Below are 17,859 nucleotides of genomic sequence, written 5' to 3'. Positions count from 1 at the left end.
CACTTCCCCACCGCGAATCCGGGGGACGCCTCCTCCTCGCCTCTCTCTCCCTCTCCCTCTCCCTCTCGCCTCCCTTCCCCCGCCCCTAAAGCGCGACCGCACCGCCGCCCGGAGCCCAGCCGCCCAAGTCGGCTGCTCGCCCCCTCTCCCGCTTGCTCAGCCGACCCCGGGAGCCCAGGATCGTGCCAGAGGCAGGCAGGCAGGTACGGCCTCACTCCCCCTCTTCCTCCCTCGAACACCAACAATCGGCTGGATTTCTCCTGTTTTTTTGGATTGGAAGTTAGTTCGTTCGTCCTTCTTATCCTCCTCGTCTGTTTCGGGGGGAGGAAACGGAATGAGTTTCTGTGTTTATCCGGCCAAGATCGGCGGGGAATAGGAATTCCGTTGGGGAAATTTCCGCCAGCGGGGAATCATAGGAGCTCAGTCCCTGTAGATTCTGTTTTCAGATTTCGAATTCGGATTTTGCGGGCAAATCATTCGGGTCTGCTCCAACGCATTCTTCGAAATTGCCCCCGCCCCCGGCTCATTCTTTTTTTAGGAAAGAATTTTGTCGTTTGTCTGACGGTGGGGGGCTGATCTGAGGTGTTATTGGCGAAATCTGTCTGAAATTGTCCGATTTCGTGTCTTTATTCGTCTGATGATGGATGGAAGGTGCCAAATCTTTGGGCTCTAGGCTAACAATTTTGGTATTTTTCTATCCACAGGAAAGGGGCTAACGAGAGCAGCTGGTTGGGACTGGTGGATTGGCAATCGTGTGATGTACTTGGCTCTGCCGCTGATCCAACTCAAGCCAGCTTGATCACGCAGCCTCGGCACACCATGGCGCCATCCGCTGCCGCTGCAGCCAGCAGCACCGAGGCTGACGGGGCACAGCGCATGGCCAAGTTCCTCTGCAGTTTCGGAGGCAGCATCCTGCCCCGCCCCCTCGACGGCCGTCTCCGCTACGTCGGCGGCGACACCAGGATCGTCATGCTGCCCCGCGACATATCCTACTCCGACCTGGCGGCGCGGATGCGGGAGCTCTATGACGATGCCGATATCATCAAGTACCAGCAGCCTGATGAGGATCTTGATGCACTGGTCTCGGTTGTTAATGATGATGATGTGGTGAACATGATGGAGGAGTATGACAAGCTCATTGCTGCGGGAGAGGGGTTCACTAGGCTCAGGGTCTTCTTATTCTCGCAGCACCTGGATGATGAGGCTGCATCAGCAGCTGTGCATTACCATGGGGATGAGCGGGAGACGGAGAGGAGGTATGTCGACGCGCTTAACAGCCTTGGTGACATGAGATCACCTTCATCTCCTGTGTCAGTGGAGCAGCTTTTTGGTATCGGAGGCAATGAGTCAGGAATTCCCGATATTGCTGGCCTGCGGCATTTGAATGTTCCTCGTGCCTCACATAATCAGCGGTATGGGGAGATGGATTCTCCTTGGAGCCCTGCATATATCTCTCCGGGGCAGTATGGAGTGCCTGATCCAAGGGATTTTCCCATTTCACCATCATCTGCAAGGTTTCAAGTTGGAGCAGAGGACTTTGATGAGAGGATTCCTGATGATTTTGTGAGGCAATCGCCAAAATATCGGCATTATGAGGCTCAGTCACCGCCACATGTGGATAACTTGGTCTGGCTTCCACCTGGTGCTGTAATTCAGCAAAATGCTGGCTTCCCAGGGAATTTGGGCCGCTCCGGCAATTTCTTGGATGGAAACAGTGTATATGACTCCCGTTCGTCATTCCAGAAGGGTCAAGGTTCAGTGAGTGATCCTCGTTATATGGATCCCCGTTGGAGGCCAGTCCAACAACATTTTGATCAATCAAGCATGGCAAGTGAGTATTCTGCTCACCCTGCTATTCAGCGTCCAGATTATGGTCGTCCTGGTGAGCATTATGTTGTAGGCCAAGATGTTAGACTGGAAAATGGTGTTTATGTGAAAGAGCAAACGGGTGGTCACCCTCCCATGTTCTACAACGAATCACATTCTCATGATAGATCTTGGCATGTGCATCCCAACCAAAGCCATCAACGGTATGAGGATCCAAGGTTGAATCTGCCTGCTAATGGTAGAGTGATGGATCCGTATGCTGATAGCAACTCAGCTAATTCTGCATTTGCACCCAGCAAAGTATATGAAATGCATTCAACATCTCACAGCCGCTCAAGCCATGAAAGTCCCCACTATTATCATGGCAGTGGCCAGGGCGAGCATGTGAGTAGTGGCTCCTATGTCCAGACATCAGGTTTTGAAGAATCGACAGGCCAGCATTACAGCCATACTTCAACATATGGTGCTGATACCTTTTACCAAATGCAGCAGAACTTGCCGCCACTTCAATCCATGAGAAGGAGAGCAAGCAGCCCTGTTCACACAGGCTCATCATATGAATCACCGCACCTGCCGATCCCAAATGGGAGCATCAACTCCAACTTTGTCAGAAACACAGGTGATGTTAGTCCAAGGATTCCTGGTATGCCTGCATATGATCGAGTCCCAAACCCATGGCCTTCACCCAATGGCAACATACCATATAGAATCGTTGGACATGATGTTCCCGCTGTTGTTGAGAACCCTTCTTCCCTTGGTTCTCGGTCAGGTCCAAACACTGCTCAGTATGTTCAGCCTTTCTTTGCCCCAGAATCAGTCCAGCAGCAACCAGGAGCTCCATTGGTAGAAATTTTTCCTGAAAGAGCATCCGCTGGACCCATGCTATCACCGCTTGATGGTAAAGTATCTGTTGCTGCGGTACCCCTTGCTGATCATTTGTCCAGGTTGGACATTAACACAACAAAGAAATTGGAAGGAGCAGATGATGAAAGGCACACTCAAAATGTGACTGAAACAAAACCTTCACACGCTGCGAGTGACCCTAGCACCTTGGTTCACAATGTTGGAGTTGATCTCCAACGGGGCAAACCTACAGAACATGACGGTGGGGCTGTTGCATTGCAGCAGTGTGGGGATATATCGGAGAACAGATTAAATATCCTTCCAGAGTTTGTTGCCTCTGTTAAAAAGGCTGCACTGGAAGAGTCTGAGAAGCCAGTAGAGGTTCAGCCAGATGCTCGTCCTGCAAATTCACCTGTTTGTGATAACGGCAATGATGGGAAGAAGTTTGATGAGGTAACGGCTGCTGTGAGTAATACTTGAACAAACACATTAAGCATTAAACTACCTAATGCTCTCCACTCAAATCCTTCCATCTGCAGAATACTGATGTAGATCAGGATCCTGATGTGCATGGAAGCTGCGACCAGCACAAAAGTTCTGGGATCGAAACTACACCCGCTGAAGCTGAAGCTTTGTCTAAAGGATTACAGGTCACTCGCTGATCTCTTTATGTGTGATCCTATTTATTTTTAGCTTATGTCCTATTTATACTTTTGTGTTCATGCAGACTATAAGAAATGATGATCTGGAGGAAATCAGAGAGCTTGGTTCGGGTACTTATGGGTCAGTCTTTCATGGTAAATGGAGGGGTTGTGATGTTGCCATCAAAAGAATAAAAGCTAGTTGCTTTGATGGAAGGCCATCTGAGAGAGAGCGCTTGGTATGCTTTATTTCCTTGTTAGTTGTCGACTTAAGGATTGGCAGCATAGCAAAATTTCTCTTTACCTATTTCAGGGTCAAAAACCTCTTACTGCTACTCATCTAATACTCGAGTAATTTCATGTTTTGTAGAAAAAAATATGGCTGTGGATAGGTTTCTTTTCTCAATATTAAAGTAATGGAGGCCTTGGCTGCCTGTATATTATATACTAGTAATATACTCCCTCTGTCCCATAATATAAGAGCTCTTAGGCTGGCCATGGTGGTATCTTAGCCGGTATCATGCACTCGGGAATAGCAAACATGCTGATGTGGCAGAGAATTAAAGAAGAGAGAGAGTTAGAGTAACATAGGTAGATACCCTATCATGTTAAATGCTATGCTACTTTGTGTCATGCATGGCAATAAATATGATCATCTATGATACTCCGTCCGTCCGGAAATACTTGTCGGACGAATGGATGTATCTAGATGTATTTTAGTTGTAGATACATCTATTTTTATCCATTTCTCCGACAAGTATTTTGGGACGGAGGGAGTACTACTCTATGATATTATGCACTATGAAGATAGTATCATACACTAGTATCATATGCATGATACTAGTATATGATACTCCCCACTATGAGTAGCCTTATATTATGGGACGGAGGGAGTACGTAATAAAGATGGTTTATGTTCATGATTTTTTTTTGAGAAAATGATTTATAGGTTCGCTTTGGTAATGGTTTGGTCTCATGGAAAACGCCTCAAGTTCTGATTTATTTGCAGATAGCGGATTTCTGGAAAGAAGCTCAGATCCTGAGCTCGCTTCATCATCCAAATGTAGTTTCATTTTATGGTGTTGTTCGTGATGGCCCTGATGGAAGCTTAGCGACTGTTACCGAGTTTATGGTCAATGGGTCTCTCAAACAATTCCTGAGGAAGAAAGACAGGTACTGCTTGTTTAATCGAAGAACAGTTTGATTTCTTATTTCTCCCATATCCAAATTCTAATCTTATAGGAACTCCATAGGACAATTGATCGCCGCAAAAGGGTTATATTGGCTATGGATGCTGCATTTGGCATGGAATATTTGCATGGGAAGAATATTGTCCATTTCGATCTCAAGTGTGAGAACCTACTGGTAAACATGAGAGATCCACAACGACCGATCTGCAAGGTTTGATCGCCACTCGTTCCCTTCATTGCTTCTTCTTCTCTATTTGCCTACAGTCCTTGTTTTTGAGTTCAATACCTTGCTCCCTGACTGTTTCATCCTATCTGGATACTTCCGGACCAGATTGGTGATCTTGGGCTATCAAAGGTGAAGCAGCATACTTTGGTGTCTGGTGGTGTTAGAGGAACCTTACCATGGATGGCACCTGAGCTTCTGAGTGGGAAAAGTGATATGGTGTCCGAGAAGGTAATAGTGCTTGTTCTAGAAGAACCTGTTTTTATTTGGCAAGCTATATAATCTGTAAACAGTGTATAACTTTTTAATGTTCTGACAAAAAGCCGATTAACTTTATTCTGTAGATTGATGTCTACTCATTTGGTATTGTGATGTGGGAGCTACTTACCGGGGACGACCCTTATTCTGATATGCGTGCAGCTGAAATTATTGGTAATGTTCAAAACTTAAGTTATGTTGATTGCTACATTTTGATTTCCGATGAGACCTTCGTCTTTGTATAATTTTTTTTGGTGCACATTTATCAGTTTGAGTAACTTGTTTCATGGCTGCAAAAAGCCAAAAACATACTTGTTGGACATTTTCTTCCTTTGTGAATTTCTCTGTGTGTTCTGATACAATTTTGAAAAACTTATTTGCCGGAAACTTCGAAAGGCTTTGTAGGGTGAGCGAATGGAAATGATCAGATGTAAATCTCAGGATGCATTTCAGTGATAAATGCTATATACATATTTATTATTTATGTGTTAAATAATGCAGTTAAACAAGCCAGCTGTATGAAATTGGAATCAATGAAGCTAAATAATAACAGTGCTGTTCCCCTACTTGCCCTGTATTTTATTCAGCACAGGTTACTGCAAAGAGGAGATACTTTTTCTGCTTTAAAAAAAACTAGTCATGCACCTGTAGTAAGATGTTGATGCTTGTTATTGCAAATAGGAGATACCTTTTGTGCTTATCATATACTCCCTCCGTCCCAAAATAACTGTCTCAACTTTGTACTAATTAACTAAAGTTTTGGGACGGAGGGGGTATTAATCATGCTTGTTATTGCAAAGAGATACTTTTTGTGCTTATCAAATACTCCCTCCGTTCCTAAATATAAGTCTTTTTGGAGATTTCACTATTGGACTACATACGGAGCAAAATGAGTGAATCTACACTCTAAAATATGTCTACATACATCCGTATGTAGTTTGTAGTGGAATCTCTAAAAGGACTTATATTTAGGAATGGAGGGAGTATTAGTCATGCACTGTAGTAAGATGTTGATCCTTGTGTTTAACCATCCTGTGGAGTTAATTATCATGTCCATTTTGTAGGGGGCATCGTGAACAATTCTCTTCGTCCTCAGATCCCTTCCTGGTGCGATCCTGAATGGAAATCATTGATGGAAGGTAGTTGGGCTGGTGAACCAGCTCAAAGGCCATCCTTCACTGAAATATCTCAAAGGTTGCGGAAAATGGCCGCGGCAATGAATGTTAAATAAAGGGCTCAATTTATTACAACGCGAAGAGGCATGTAAGGAATCCCATGTCCAGTTCCCTGACTAGAGGAAGGCAAACCCGGAATATATGTTACATGTGTCTTGGCAGCGTCTCGGTTTATCCTAGTTGAAATGAGATTTTATGAAGGCCTTCCATGGGAGGAGAAATTCATCACGGACGGTTCTAAAGCGTATTTGATGTGAGCCTCCCCTGTTCCTTCGACAAAATTTTGAAGTGGTTCTAGCAAACGTGACTTCTCCATTTCCTGCCTGCAGGAGTCGTCAGCTGCCGCCGTTTGCCTTCAAGTACGAGATATATATTGCATCTGTCCATTCCTCATGACGGGAACTGTTGGGGTTTGTAATGTAAATAAATTTTGGCCCGCTCCGTCCGGTGCATGTTAGATGTTGCACGGGACTAGACACGGTGCAAAGCTGGACGCAGTTATCCCTTTTTCTTTCATACGATTGTGTCCTGAGAAAAAGAGGGAACAAACTCTGAACAAGAGATATCCTTATTCAGATTGTACATAGTTCACGAATAAGATTTGCGGGCCGCCTTGAAAATGTTCTTTCCTGTATATATATATCTTCACTGCCATGATCCCACCAGTCATGGTGCTTGCTTGGTAATTATTATTGTCGAGTGGTAACCCATTTGGGTGTGCATCTGATGAACCTCAGTGTGGCCACCAGAACCTAGATTGGTAATGTCGTTCTGGAGTCAAGCTTACCAAATCTGCATTGTGCTGGATCACTTAAGAAAATGTGTCTACTGAAACTGAGCCCCACATATTTTCTCATTTGCTTATAGTTGTGCCAAGTTAGCATTAATTAATGAAGGGTTCTGTTTAGGTTGCTCTGCTCCATGAAGTTTATGGTTGTACGCTTGCTGTCTCGGAACATTCTGAGATTCTCATTCACTGTACTGTGCCTGTCTGACTTTCTCTTCTTTTCTCTTCTCTTTGGGAGCTCATTTGACTACAGTTTACAACTGCTACCAGGCCAAGATCACATATAGAGCAGTAACATATTGGGATGAGTTCTGCTTTAACTCACATTATGGTTCAGTGAGTCTGATGTGCATCTCCCTGTCCTCAATAATGCAGTGACTAGCAGTGCATTTTCTTCAGAGCTACTACTGCATGTTGACATTGCAGACAGTGCCATTTAACTTGTCACACACTGCTCCTAGTACTTAACCATCTCATCTCTTATGGTAAGTACATCTGTACCCGAGCTATTTTAGGACAGGCATACGGCTCATGCGGGGCTGCTTTAGGGTAGGCAATTGTCACGCCTTTTCTCCGCCACTGATTAGCCGGGCCTGTCACCATTGCCCACCAAACCGCACAATTAGCCGGATGTTAGCATTATCTTAGCGCCAAAAAACAGCACCCAAAGTCAAAACCACGTAAACAAATCGTCGTCGGCCGTCGCCGCTTTTCGATCTCTTCTGCGCGTCGCATTGCGCTCCCCTTGCAGATGCATGATTCAACGGGAGGAGGAATTTCATGAGGAGAAGAGAATTTCAGAATGATCCGTATGTGTGTGTGTCTCTGTGATCTGTCTCCTGGAAGGAGCTGGGCATTATCCCAGGGTTTGTGCGCGCAGGTGACAAGTCAAAAGCGCCCCGGGAGAGACGACAGAGGGGAGGGTCTGCTGCCTGATTGTGATTGTGATTGTGTGTGTGGCACATCATGTGTGGATGGATGGTAGGTGTGGCACGGCTGATACTTGGCTGGCTGGCCGGCTGGGCTGAGACACGACAGCAGGCTACCCAGCTAGCCCTCTATGAGCTTAGGGTTCATGCCGGGCTGGAGCCCGATTGACTTGAGCGTGCATGCGTGCATCTGTTGTTGATTGCAATTCATACCAATTGTATGATTTCTACTGTGCCCGTTTACTGTCAGCTTTTCTTCTAGATGACAATGTGAGTGAGTCGATGGCTCGACGTGCCTGCTTACCAAGAGGGAAGTCGGGTTATCTCAGTTTTTTGCCATTCTCAGGCATGCAGAAATGACAGCTCCAAGCCTTGCCGTCACAATTATGTGCTCGCACAGTTTCCTGGACTTGAGGGTTGTGCTTGCACTGTGTTCTCTTTTGCCTAGATCATGCAGGTGTCCTCACGCCCGCGGTTCCGTGTACCGTGGACACTGTTGCCGGAGAAAATTGTACCGCTCCATCAGATCTCATGTCATCATGAATTGTTCATGATTTAACTCCTCATGACTAGGAGGTTGGTGGTTTCACCTCCTAGATGGTTCATGGTAAAACGCAGACGCAAAGTTGCTCCCCTTTTTTGGGGAGCAAATCTCTTCATGTTATCAGCTCCAAGAGGTTGGCAGTTTTACTCCCTATCCAGTTCCTGACAGGTTAAAGTCAAATAGCTGTACAATATTAGATTGGCTGAAAGATCTCTGGTCCTGTGCAGTAACTCCCAAACGCTGACCCTGAATTCCTGAATGTCTCACATAAAAAAGGCGTCGAACCGAATTGGATATTCAGGCGTGGCTTGGCGCCGGCCCTTTGGTCGTATCCGACGCGACGGAATTTGAACAGCTGCGTGCGGGGTAAAGCTAGGGCCTTTTCCTTCCCCTGTACGTACCACTGCCAATCAATCTCCTGTGGCACCCCCGGCCGGCAAGGCGACGGTTGCAGCGACGGGAATCTCCGGGGTGAGATTTCCCCGGCATGCCAGCGCGGTTTCGCCACGACACGTGCCGCGGCTAGGTTAAAAGCCAAGCTCCTTTTCACTAGCATAGCTAGGGTGGCAGCGACCCGTCTGATCTGCCTGCGTTTGTACCCGGGGTGAGTCCATGACTCCATGTAGCTGGGTAGATGTTGATCAGATCAGCTTCCGACGATGGATTAGCCAGGACGTACGCTATCTATGTGCATGAGCTCCAGCCTCCAGCGTGAGCACTGCATTGGACTTGCGTGCGTGTGCGTGAGGTGTGCGTCTTCCTTGTGCTCTTTTATTGAAGTACTCGCCCCAATCCGTAATAAGTAAGTGTCGAGTTTTGAATGAGGGTTGAACTAACCTTGGTTCAAAACTGCGACACTTATTTTGGATCGGAGAGAGTACGTCAACAAACCTGAAGATAGATAACTCACGAAGTGCCTATATATATGTGGGGTGTCATGACTGACACGAAACAGTTGAGAAGGTAACACTAATTTTTTCTTTCAGCAGAAAGGTGCCCATTTTTAAACGTGGCATGCAAAGAAGGTAAATTGGTGCTGGCGAACGTCCGACAGAAGAGATCTGGCTAGAGGAGGAGACGGTACCTGCATGCGGCGTGGAGGCATTGCCAGAGTTGTGCAGTCCGCTTCCCGGCCAATCCATGGCAAGGAGCAGCCGCAAGCGGCCGGAAATGCCAAATCCGGCAGCGGCGGGAGCAGCTGCAGATCCACCGCTTTTTCGCCGGCGACGGGACGAGGAGGCACAAATCGAAGTGGTAGAGGACATCGGCGGAGCCTACGGAGCTTCCGCGGCGGCGAGCGGGTGCCGGCGGGGGGGTGGGAGGGGCGGTGCTGGCGCAGATGCGATGCAGGAGGAAAGAGGGAGACAGTGGAGGAGAGGCGCAGCTTTTACTCAGCCGCCGCGCGGTGGAGTAAATACAAGAAGAATTTTGGGGAGTGAGTAAAAATTTTACCCCCTTACAGCGGATAAAGGATCGGCTAGGTGTTGGTTAAAGGAGTAAAACCGTACTTTTACTCCTCTGATCGGTTAGAAATGCCTTTATCGGGCCAAAATTTTCTATACATATATTCACTTGCTGGAAGAGCGCGCGCTGATAAATTAGGTTGGTGACATGGGCCACCGTGACACCGTGTCAAGCGTCAACTGCTGGCTGTCAGGGCAGTGAAATTGCAGTGTCAGTGTGCAGCAGTGCAGGAACTAGTCCTAGTAGCCTTTTGCCATGCCGTTGTGCCATCATTTGCCAATGATACGAGCAGGAGCAGCAGGAGAGCAGCAGGGGGCGGGCCTAGGGACAGACAGGTGCTCTGCTCGGCTTGACGCCCGGTCCAATCCCCGGCTAGCCTGTCGGGGGGAAAGGGTGGCGCTTTCTCCTAACCATGAGCCCCCGTGGCACCTGATATTTGGACACCGCCAAAAAGATAAATATCACTTCCGGAAAACGGATTGACAGGGCGTATGTGATACGTGCATGATGGTGGTGGTGATAAAGTTAAAAGTTGCAAGGCCTTGTTCTTGGACCCATGTACATGTTTCGGCACTCGGCGATCTATCCGTCGCTCACAGGGTACATACATATATTACTTGGCCGCGAATTGTCCGGTCGGAAATCGATGTCACTGGCACGCGTTGTCATCTCAGCCGTCCAAACTCGTGCCGTGTTGGCCAAACCGTGTCGGCACGACAACGGGGTGTGTATGTATATATATCCACGGAAAATAAATGTGCGTTCATAGTATCTTAGATTTGAAGGAATTCGTGACAGGAGTTATGTCACCGCGGATTTTTGGGTGGCAAGTTCCCCCTCTCCCCTTGTGGCACAAATCATACCATGTAGGTCACCTTTGATGGCTTTAGCAATGTGCCTTAATATAAGCAGTGCATGCATCATGTACTTTGCTTTGGGGTACGGCCTCTCTTTAGGTCAAGTACTACTATTATGCATGCATGGCTTCAAATGCTAGACTCCAATGAGGCTCATCAAAGATATGTATATCCGGTTACTCCCCCACTGCCTTTTCCCCAACTTTTCCCATTGTGCTCATCTCTCTTTTCCTCATGCCAAGATTTAAGACTGTGTCAAGTTGCTGATGACAGCCGAGGGAAGGGCCGTGTATGCATGGGGAATATGACCTTGCAGGAAATGACAAGCGGGAAAATCCCAAATGACTCCTCCAGTCCTTTCTCCCTGCTGCCATATGAAGGGGTGCATATTTTAAGCCATCCTTGCTTTAGGGCTAACAAAGTCTATCCTGTGGACTTGATCATGCCGGATTAACCCGGATTGCCTTTTCGGAAAAAGGTGATGGCTCATTCTGCACCCGTCGGTTCGATTTACCATTGCCGGCTTCACCTCGAGTCGCTGACGGTGGGACCGATGGGTCGTGGTTGATTATGATGTGTGCATCGTCGTCGTGGGCTTAGCACCTCCGTACGCCGATTATTAGAAAAAGAAATAGAATGTCCATGACTCATCAAGCTAAGGTCAATGCGTGAGAGTTTGATTTCGCGCCAACGTGATTAACACTTGTTTAGCGCTAATAATATGAAATGTAAAGTGCTAGCTTTTCCCATTAATTCTCAACCCCTTCCTGCTTGGACCTTCCTCCTTGGTGCATAAATTTGGAGGTGGACCTTGGCCACTTGTCTACACAGTAGCAAATGAGAGCCAATTAGTTGAAAGAAAGTTAGATGCATGGAATTGAATACTGCTCAATCAGCTACTAGTCCTCAAGATTAAGTGTCATGTCATGGTAAATTGGTAGCAAAGGAATTGAAGGCTACTCAACCAGCTGCTAGTCCTTGAGATGAAAATTGTCATAGTAAATAATTAGTACTAGTTCCCTTCACTTGGATGCACATGTCTTGGTTGTACTTGTAGGTGATTTTCTTTATATCACTGTCCAATGATGATACTAGTTAGTTAGAGTTGTTGAATATACATGACTGTAAATAGTTAGTTACCTGCAGCTACCCATGAAATTGAACCATTGTTAATTATTCCCCCCTTCCCTTTTCTTCTAGGGTACCTAGACGCTAGCACTCTCACACACATACACACATGCAGCTAGCATTCCATAGGCGGACAAAATTTTCCAAGCTAGTTAGGTGGTACAAGAAAACAGGGCAGCCTGCAGCATGGAGGACTACTGGGTGAAGAGACGGTCAAAACAAACAACATACATACGTGCAAGAACTCTCCCAAACTGGTTAACTGGAAACTGTCGATTTAGGCAGCATGCCAGATTTGTCAGAACCAGATATTATGGTGGATACCCACGACAGATGTACAACATCCAATCTGTTCCTGTGTTTCTTGTGAATATATTCACCCCAATATTAATTTCACCTCTGGTATCTCTACTTTTTCTTGGATCTTGACAGATTCTCTGAACCTCAATTTGGATCAATTCAACAATGCCGGGAAAAATCCGCGCAATCGAAAGTACACGAAGGTTTCCGCGGCCAGATCGACAGCCAACTTGTTGTAAAATTTCTAGTTGTTGCACGCGGCTTCTTTGATCGATCCCTGCGGTAACAACAGGTACGCGCATGCAGAAAATAACCCAGGTTGGTTTAAACAGAAACATTCGTAGATGTATGGACAGGCATATGTAGCCGATGGTGGTGAGCTCATTGCGTCGCATACGTGTTTGTCAAGTTATTAATTAATTTACTGTGGTTGAAAACACGCACTAGCACACCTCCTCCTGCTGCTTCGGCTAGCCCGGCTACTTGGACCATCTGCCAATGCAACAATAATCTACTCATGTGATACTACGTGATAGCTAGTCAATGCATGCGTCGTTTGAACAGAACAGTGGCGATATAGTATAGTGGTACGTCTTCAGACTGGGATGATGCCCTAAAAGTCGCTCGGGCACTCCAGCCCATGTTGCGACATCTGTGATCTGCTACTACTATATCAACCGGAGCGTTAGGTCTGAACTCTGAAGGCTCATGCATCTGTCGTGTGATCCAGGGGCATACGGTGTTGGACTTGGATCCGGGGAGAGAGGGGAAGGAGGAATTCGTCAATGGCATGGAGATGCGATGAGGTCTCGGGACAGGAATAAATCTGGGGGAAAGGTAGGCAGGCAGCGAGAAGAAAAGGGTGCGAGATGAGGTCTAGTAGCCGTCGCACACGCCAGCCAGACGTCCCTAACCTAGGATCGGTTGCGCGGAGAGCAAGGGGAGCAGGCTAGCTTGTGTTCCAAGCATGCATGACTTGGATGAACGCTTCAGGCTGAAATGTTTTTTCGTTTTCCAACCATGCAGGATTTTACACACACAAGGAGATCAGGAAAAGGACCAAGGCCGTTAATAAGCTTTGCCTGTTTAAGTAAAATATATGCCTTAGTTAATTAGTAGAAAATCGGACGAAAACCACGGATGTCATGGATGCGCTGGCGGCCGAAGTTGAAGAGAACTCGTCACCCCAATGACCGAGGTCGACATCCTCAATGCCGCCAAACTCTCATATGATGCAAACGGGCCAAGTTAGAGTAATTTTGTCAAAGAGAGAAATGCATATTTCAACCCGGCCGGACTCACGCCCTAGTTTAATTTACAACCATGAACTCCAATACTGGCTAGAACTTGGAACACAACTATCAAAACCGTTCAAATTACCCCCTCACTTGCTCTAAGGTGAGTTTGGCATACGTGGCAGGTATTTGACCGAATTGATGGCCCGCATCAGCTACATCAGCGCGCCACGTCAGCACCCACTCTTTGGTCAAATTTTGACGAAAAATTCAAAGTGTAGAAAAAATCTGTAAAATCAACAGTGCCATGCTGACACATCTGGGAAATCTTCACACTTTTTTTTGACTTGTAGGTTTAAAAGTACAGTAGAAACTCAATTCCAGCCCCCTTTTGTCAAATTTTGAACAAAAATTCAAAGTGTTCAGAAAAGATTGAAAGCATTCTGTAAAATTAACACTACCATCGTTACCAATCGGGGAAAGTTTCACACTTTGTTGACAAACAGATTTAAAAGTATGATAGGAATTCAATTTTAGCCCCCTTTGGTCAAATTTTGACCAAAAGAATCAAAGTGTACATGATTTTTTAAACAAAATTCTGTAAAATCAACACTACCATGCTGTGCTGACCAATCTGGGAAAATTTCACACTTTGTTGATAAACAAATTTAAAAGTACGACATAAATTCAATTTCAGTCCCGTTTTGGTCAAATTTTGACAAAAAAATTCAAAGTGTACAACATTTTTTAAATCCTGTAAAATCAACACTATCATGCTGAAAAGTCTAGAAAAATTTCACACCTTTTGACCAAAAATAAAGAATGCAGTAGAATAGTTTCATACAGTGACACTACATTTCTTTTTGACGATAAAAGGCAGGCGCTCTGCCATATTTCATATAGATAGGCGAAAATAGAAAGTGTAGAGAAGTTTATTTACAAGACCAGAAAAAGCTTTAGAAATTACATGCCATTTGCCATAGGTAAACCCAACTGGATAAGGTCCTCCCTGACGAGGTAAGCAACATCTGGCGTTTTGGAAAAGCCTCCGATTCCTCTCTTTCCATGCATGCCACAACACATAAATGAGCACCTTGCCAAAAGATTACATCAAAATCACAACCGGTGAGTGATAAGATTAATTACATGACTCAAACATCGGAGTATTGCTCACACTCCAGCCAAACCAATTGAACAATTCTCATGCCACCATTTCCAAACGCCAAGATTTGTTTTCTTCTCGTCAAAATGCACATCCATGGTGACCAAAACGTGTACATGCACACTTCTCTCTCTCAAAAAAAAGGTGTACATGCATGCAGAGTTTGTTGGGCAGAGAAGATCCTGGGTGGTGCATGGTAGCAGAAGCCCTGGCGAGGAGAGGACCGGACCCCGTTGTCCCTGCAGAAGCAACCGTCACATCACAAGGCAAGGCGCGCGGCCAGAGCCCAGAGCCAGGCGCCCCCGCGTTTCTCTCCCGCTGTCCGCGCGATCCCGGCTATAAAGCTCCCCACATCGCCTTCCTCGTCTCTTCCCAAACCCACACACCCGTCACCACTCCATCCCCAGTCGTCCAACACACCAGCAGCCGCCCCAGTCCAACGCTCCTACCTACATCGATCGCCGCCGCTTCTACTGCTCGATCGAGCTCAGTTGATCTCCGATCTCTCTTCTCCGGCCGGCTTGCCGTCGCTGTCGCGGCGGGAGGAGGAAGAAGAGGAGGAGAGGAGGTCGATCGACCGCGATCCCACCCCCACCAGGCGCGCGGCCATGGGGAGGGCGCCGTGCTGCGACAAGGCGACGGTGAAGAAGGGCCCCTGGTCGCCGGAGGAGGACGCCAAGCTCAAGGCCTACATCGACGAGAATGGCACCGGCGGCAACTGGATCGCCCTGCCGCAGAAGATCGGTACGCCCCTCTTGTCTCTCTCTTCTTCAACCCCTGAGTACCATATATCGCTGGGCGGTGGCCGGCCGGTGGTCATCTTTTTCCGTTGTGCCGACCTTTGATGATTGACCAGCGCGCTCTTGCCTTGAACAGTCCAACCTAATCTTGTGGTTAATTGCACCCCCATCTCTCTCCTCGATTTGGTCAAGTCTGATCTGTCTCCTCTTTCCCATAAATGGGCCGGTATTAATGTTGCAAGACATGGATATAGCTACCTAGCTACTGCCCGGAGCGACCAGCCATAGCCAGTACCGCCACTGTATGCTTTTTCACGTTTGGTCAATCTGAAAGGGGACATTTTACATGCTAGATAGATATATTTGTGTCCTGTTGATTTCAGCTTTCTAAGCACATCCACCTCCCTTTTCTCAATTATACACCTTGAGCCAGAGCCAATGTTGGTAGTATCTGTATGGTTCCACCCTGGGGTTTGGTACCTGATTCAAGCGAGCTAGCTGTAGTTTTCAGTTGCAACCAATGGAATTACAGTTAGTTGTTCTTAAACTTTTGATGGAAAGAAAGCTAGTATGATGTTCCATCCATGGTTTGGCCTATTTGTTTGTCCTAGGGTGACAGATCTAGTTAGATGAGATCGATCATCTTGACAAAGAAGCAACTTTCCTTTCTACTATAAAATATGGAAACTAGTATGTATCATGGTAATTGCATGAAGTAAGAACATGTGATTATTGATGCACAGATAATTATTGTAGGGCATGTGATCTTCAGTACTATGCCTAGTGTGTTAGTACTAGCTAGCTATAGTTCTGTAATACTTCTATGTCAATCATCAGATAATTAATTTTTGTATTGACAATTCAAACATTTATTCTTGTAATTAATTTCCTTACAGATGTGTTCTTGCTAAATTGTCACTGAAGATCTATGAATGTTTGGTTGTGCAGGGCTGAAGAGGTGCGGCAAAAGCTGTAGGCTCAGATGGCTCAACTATCTGAGGCCAAACATCAAGCACGGCGACTTCACAGAGGAAGAGGAACACATCATTTGCAGCCTCTACATTAGCATCGGCAGCAGGTAATCAATTAGTTACCTAACCTCAATTTCCTCTTCCTCATCGCATGCAACACGTTCTAGTAATTAATCTCCACCGTAAAAGTTCCCCTTCAACTTCTCCTGATCCATCAAAATCACATCGATTGATCGACCTCTTACACTAGAAATGCTACTAATTAACGCATGGATGGACCATGGATTCAGGTGGTCGATCATCGCGGCGCAGCTGCCGGGCAGAACGGACAACGACATCAAGAACTACTGGAACACCAAGCTCAAGAAGAAGCTCCTCGGCAAGCGCGCGCCGTCCCGCCGCCTGCAGCGCGCCAACCAAGACGCGCCGATGCCCTACTCCTACCTGGCGGCGGGCGGCGGCAGCGCCAGCAGCAGCGGGAACGCTAGCGGCACCACCGCGGCACTCAGCTCGTCAGCGCTGGAGCGGATCCAGCTCCACATGCGCCTGCAGGGACTCTACAGCGCGTTTGGCTGCGGCGCCAGCAACGCGCCGCCGCAGTGGCCGAAGCTCGAGCCACCGACGGACGCGGTTGCCATGACGACTGTCAGTCACGGTCACTCCCTTGCTGCCGCGGACGTCGTGGAAGCCGAGCAACAGCTAAACCCTTCCGCTGGAGCGAGCTACGACATGCCGGTGCCGGGCGGTTTCGAGGAGCGATCCGCCTCCAAGCTAGGGTTTGGCTCTGCTGCCGGCGAGGCCGCTGGAGTGGCCAGTACCGTCGAGATGAGCTCGGCGTCAATGGTAGGCGGTGGCTTCGGCTACGGCCACGTCGACGAGCTGTACGACTTCCTCTACAGCAAGCAGCTTGCCGCGGCCGGAGCCTTTCAAGGCGGAGTTCCTCCCCTGCCGGAGCTGCAGTGCCCGGATGGCGGCGCCGTCGTTGGTGCCGACGAGAAGTTCTCCACGTGGATGGCGTCTTGCGATCACTATGTTCCTACGACCGGCGGCCAGCAGCTCCAGCTCCAAGGTGGAAACTCAATGAATCTGCAGGATTTCGTTTTAGGGTATGATCAATAATAGTTTGTGTGCTACTCATACATACGTACATTGCAATGGTCCAATTGATAGTGTTGATATACTACGCATGTATGTTTCGATCGGCCGATCTTAGACTTGCTTGTTAATACATTTGTATGTATGTATGTGATTCAGTGTACGTGCTATACAGGTTTCACATATTCCCATATTTTTTGAACAATCATATATGTGAGCTCGAATATTTATTTCCATTGTATACGTCAGTGGTTTATTTGAGCTTACAACTACAAGTGACGAAGATATGTAATAATAATAGCATGCTACTGTTTACCTTGAATTACATTGGGTTTTTTAAAGGAGGATAACTTGGCTTCTGCATCATCGTGTTGCTGGAATGACGTTGACGGTAATGGAGTTCTTTGCACAAAATTATGATGCACAAAGAGTGGATGATGCAAACCTTCAGCAAACAGACTTCGCATCATCCACTCTTTCATTTTCTCTT

General features: G+C 47.0%; 2 protein-coding genes across 3 annotated transcripts; both read left to right on the top strand.

Annotated features, from left to right (window-relative positions):
• The first annotated feature begins 6 nt into the window (after positions 1–6).
• On the top strand, positions 7–6,851 carry LOC119323077. 2 transcript variants are annotated; one of them, XR_005156090.1, is made up of 10 exons: positions 7–203; positions 705–3,123; positions 3,210–3,320; positions 3,398–3,550; positions 4,321–4,484; positions 4,565–4,712; positions 4,833–4,955; positions 5,069–5,156; positions 6,047–6,410; positions 6,487–6,851. XR_005156090.1 is itself a non-coding variant. In XM_037596654.1 (9 exons), exons 2-9 carry the CDS (start codon positions 820–822, stop codon positions 6,211–6,213), a joined length of 3,258 nt encoding a protein of 1,085 aa, XP_037452551.1. In that variant the 5' UTR covers positions 7–203; positions 705–819; the 3' UTR covers positions 6,214–6,851. The 2 variants fall into 2 exon arrangements, 1 of the variants encoding a protein (XP_037452551.1); XM_037596654.1 differs by having other exon boundaries at positions 6,047–6,851.
• An 8,073-nt stretch (positions 6,852–14,924) lies between these two features.
• Positions 14,925–17,603, top strand: LOC119322045 (transcription factor MYB36-like). The gene is made up of 3 exons (XM_037595550.1): positions 14,925–15,307; positions 16,252–16,381; positions 16,565–17,603. The coding sequence occupies exons 1-3, from the start codon at positions 15,172–15,174 to the stop codon at positions 17,391–17,393; spliced, it is 1,095 nt and encodes a 364-aa protein (XP_037451447.1). The 5' UTR covers positions 14,925–15,171; the 3' UTR covers positions 17,394–17,603.
• The last annotated feature ends 256 nt before the right edge of the window (positions 17,604–17,859 follow it).

The sequence above is a fragment of the Triticum dicoccoides genome, chromosome 6B, assembly GCF_002162155.2.
Source record: "Triticum dicoccoides isolate Atlit2015 ecotype Zavitan chromosome 6B, WEW_v2.0, whole genome shotgun sequence".
Classification (NCBI taxonomy): Eukaryota; Viridiplantae; Streptophyta; class Magnoliopsida; order Poales; family Poaceae; genus Triticum; species Triticum dicoccoides.
This window is presented reverse-complemented; position numbering and strand designations above follow the sequence as displayed.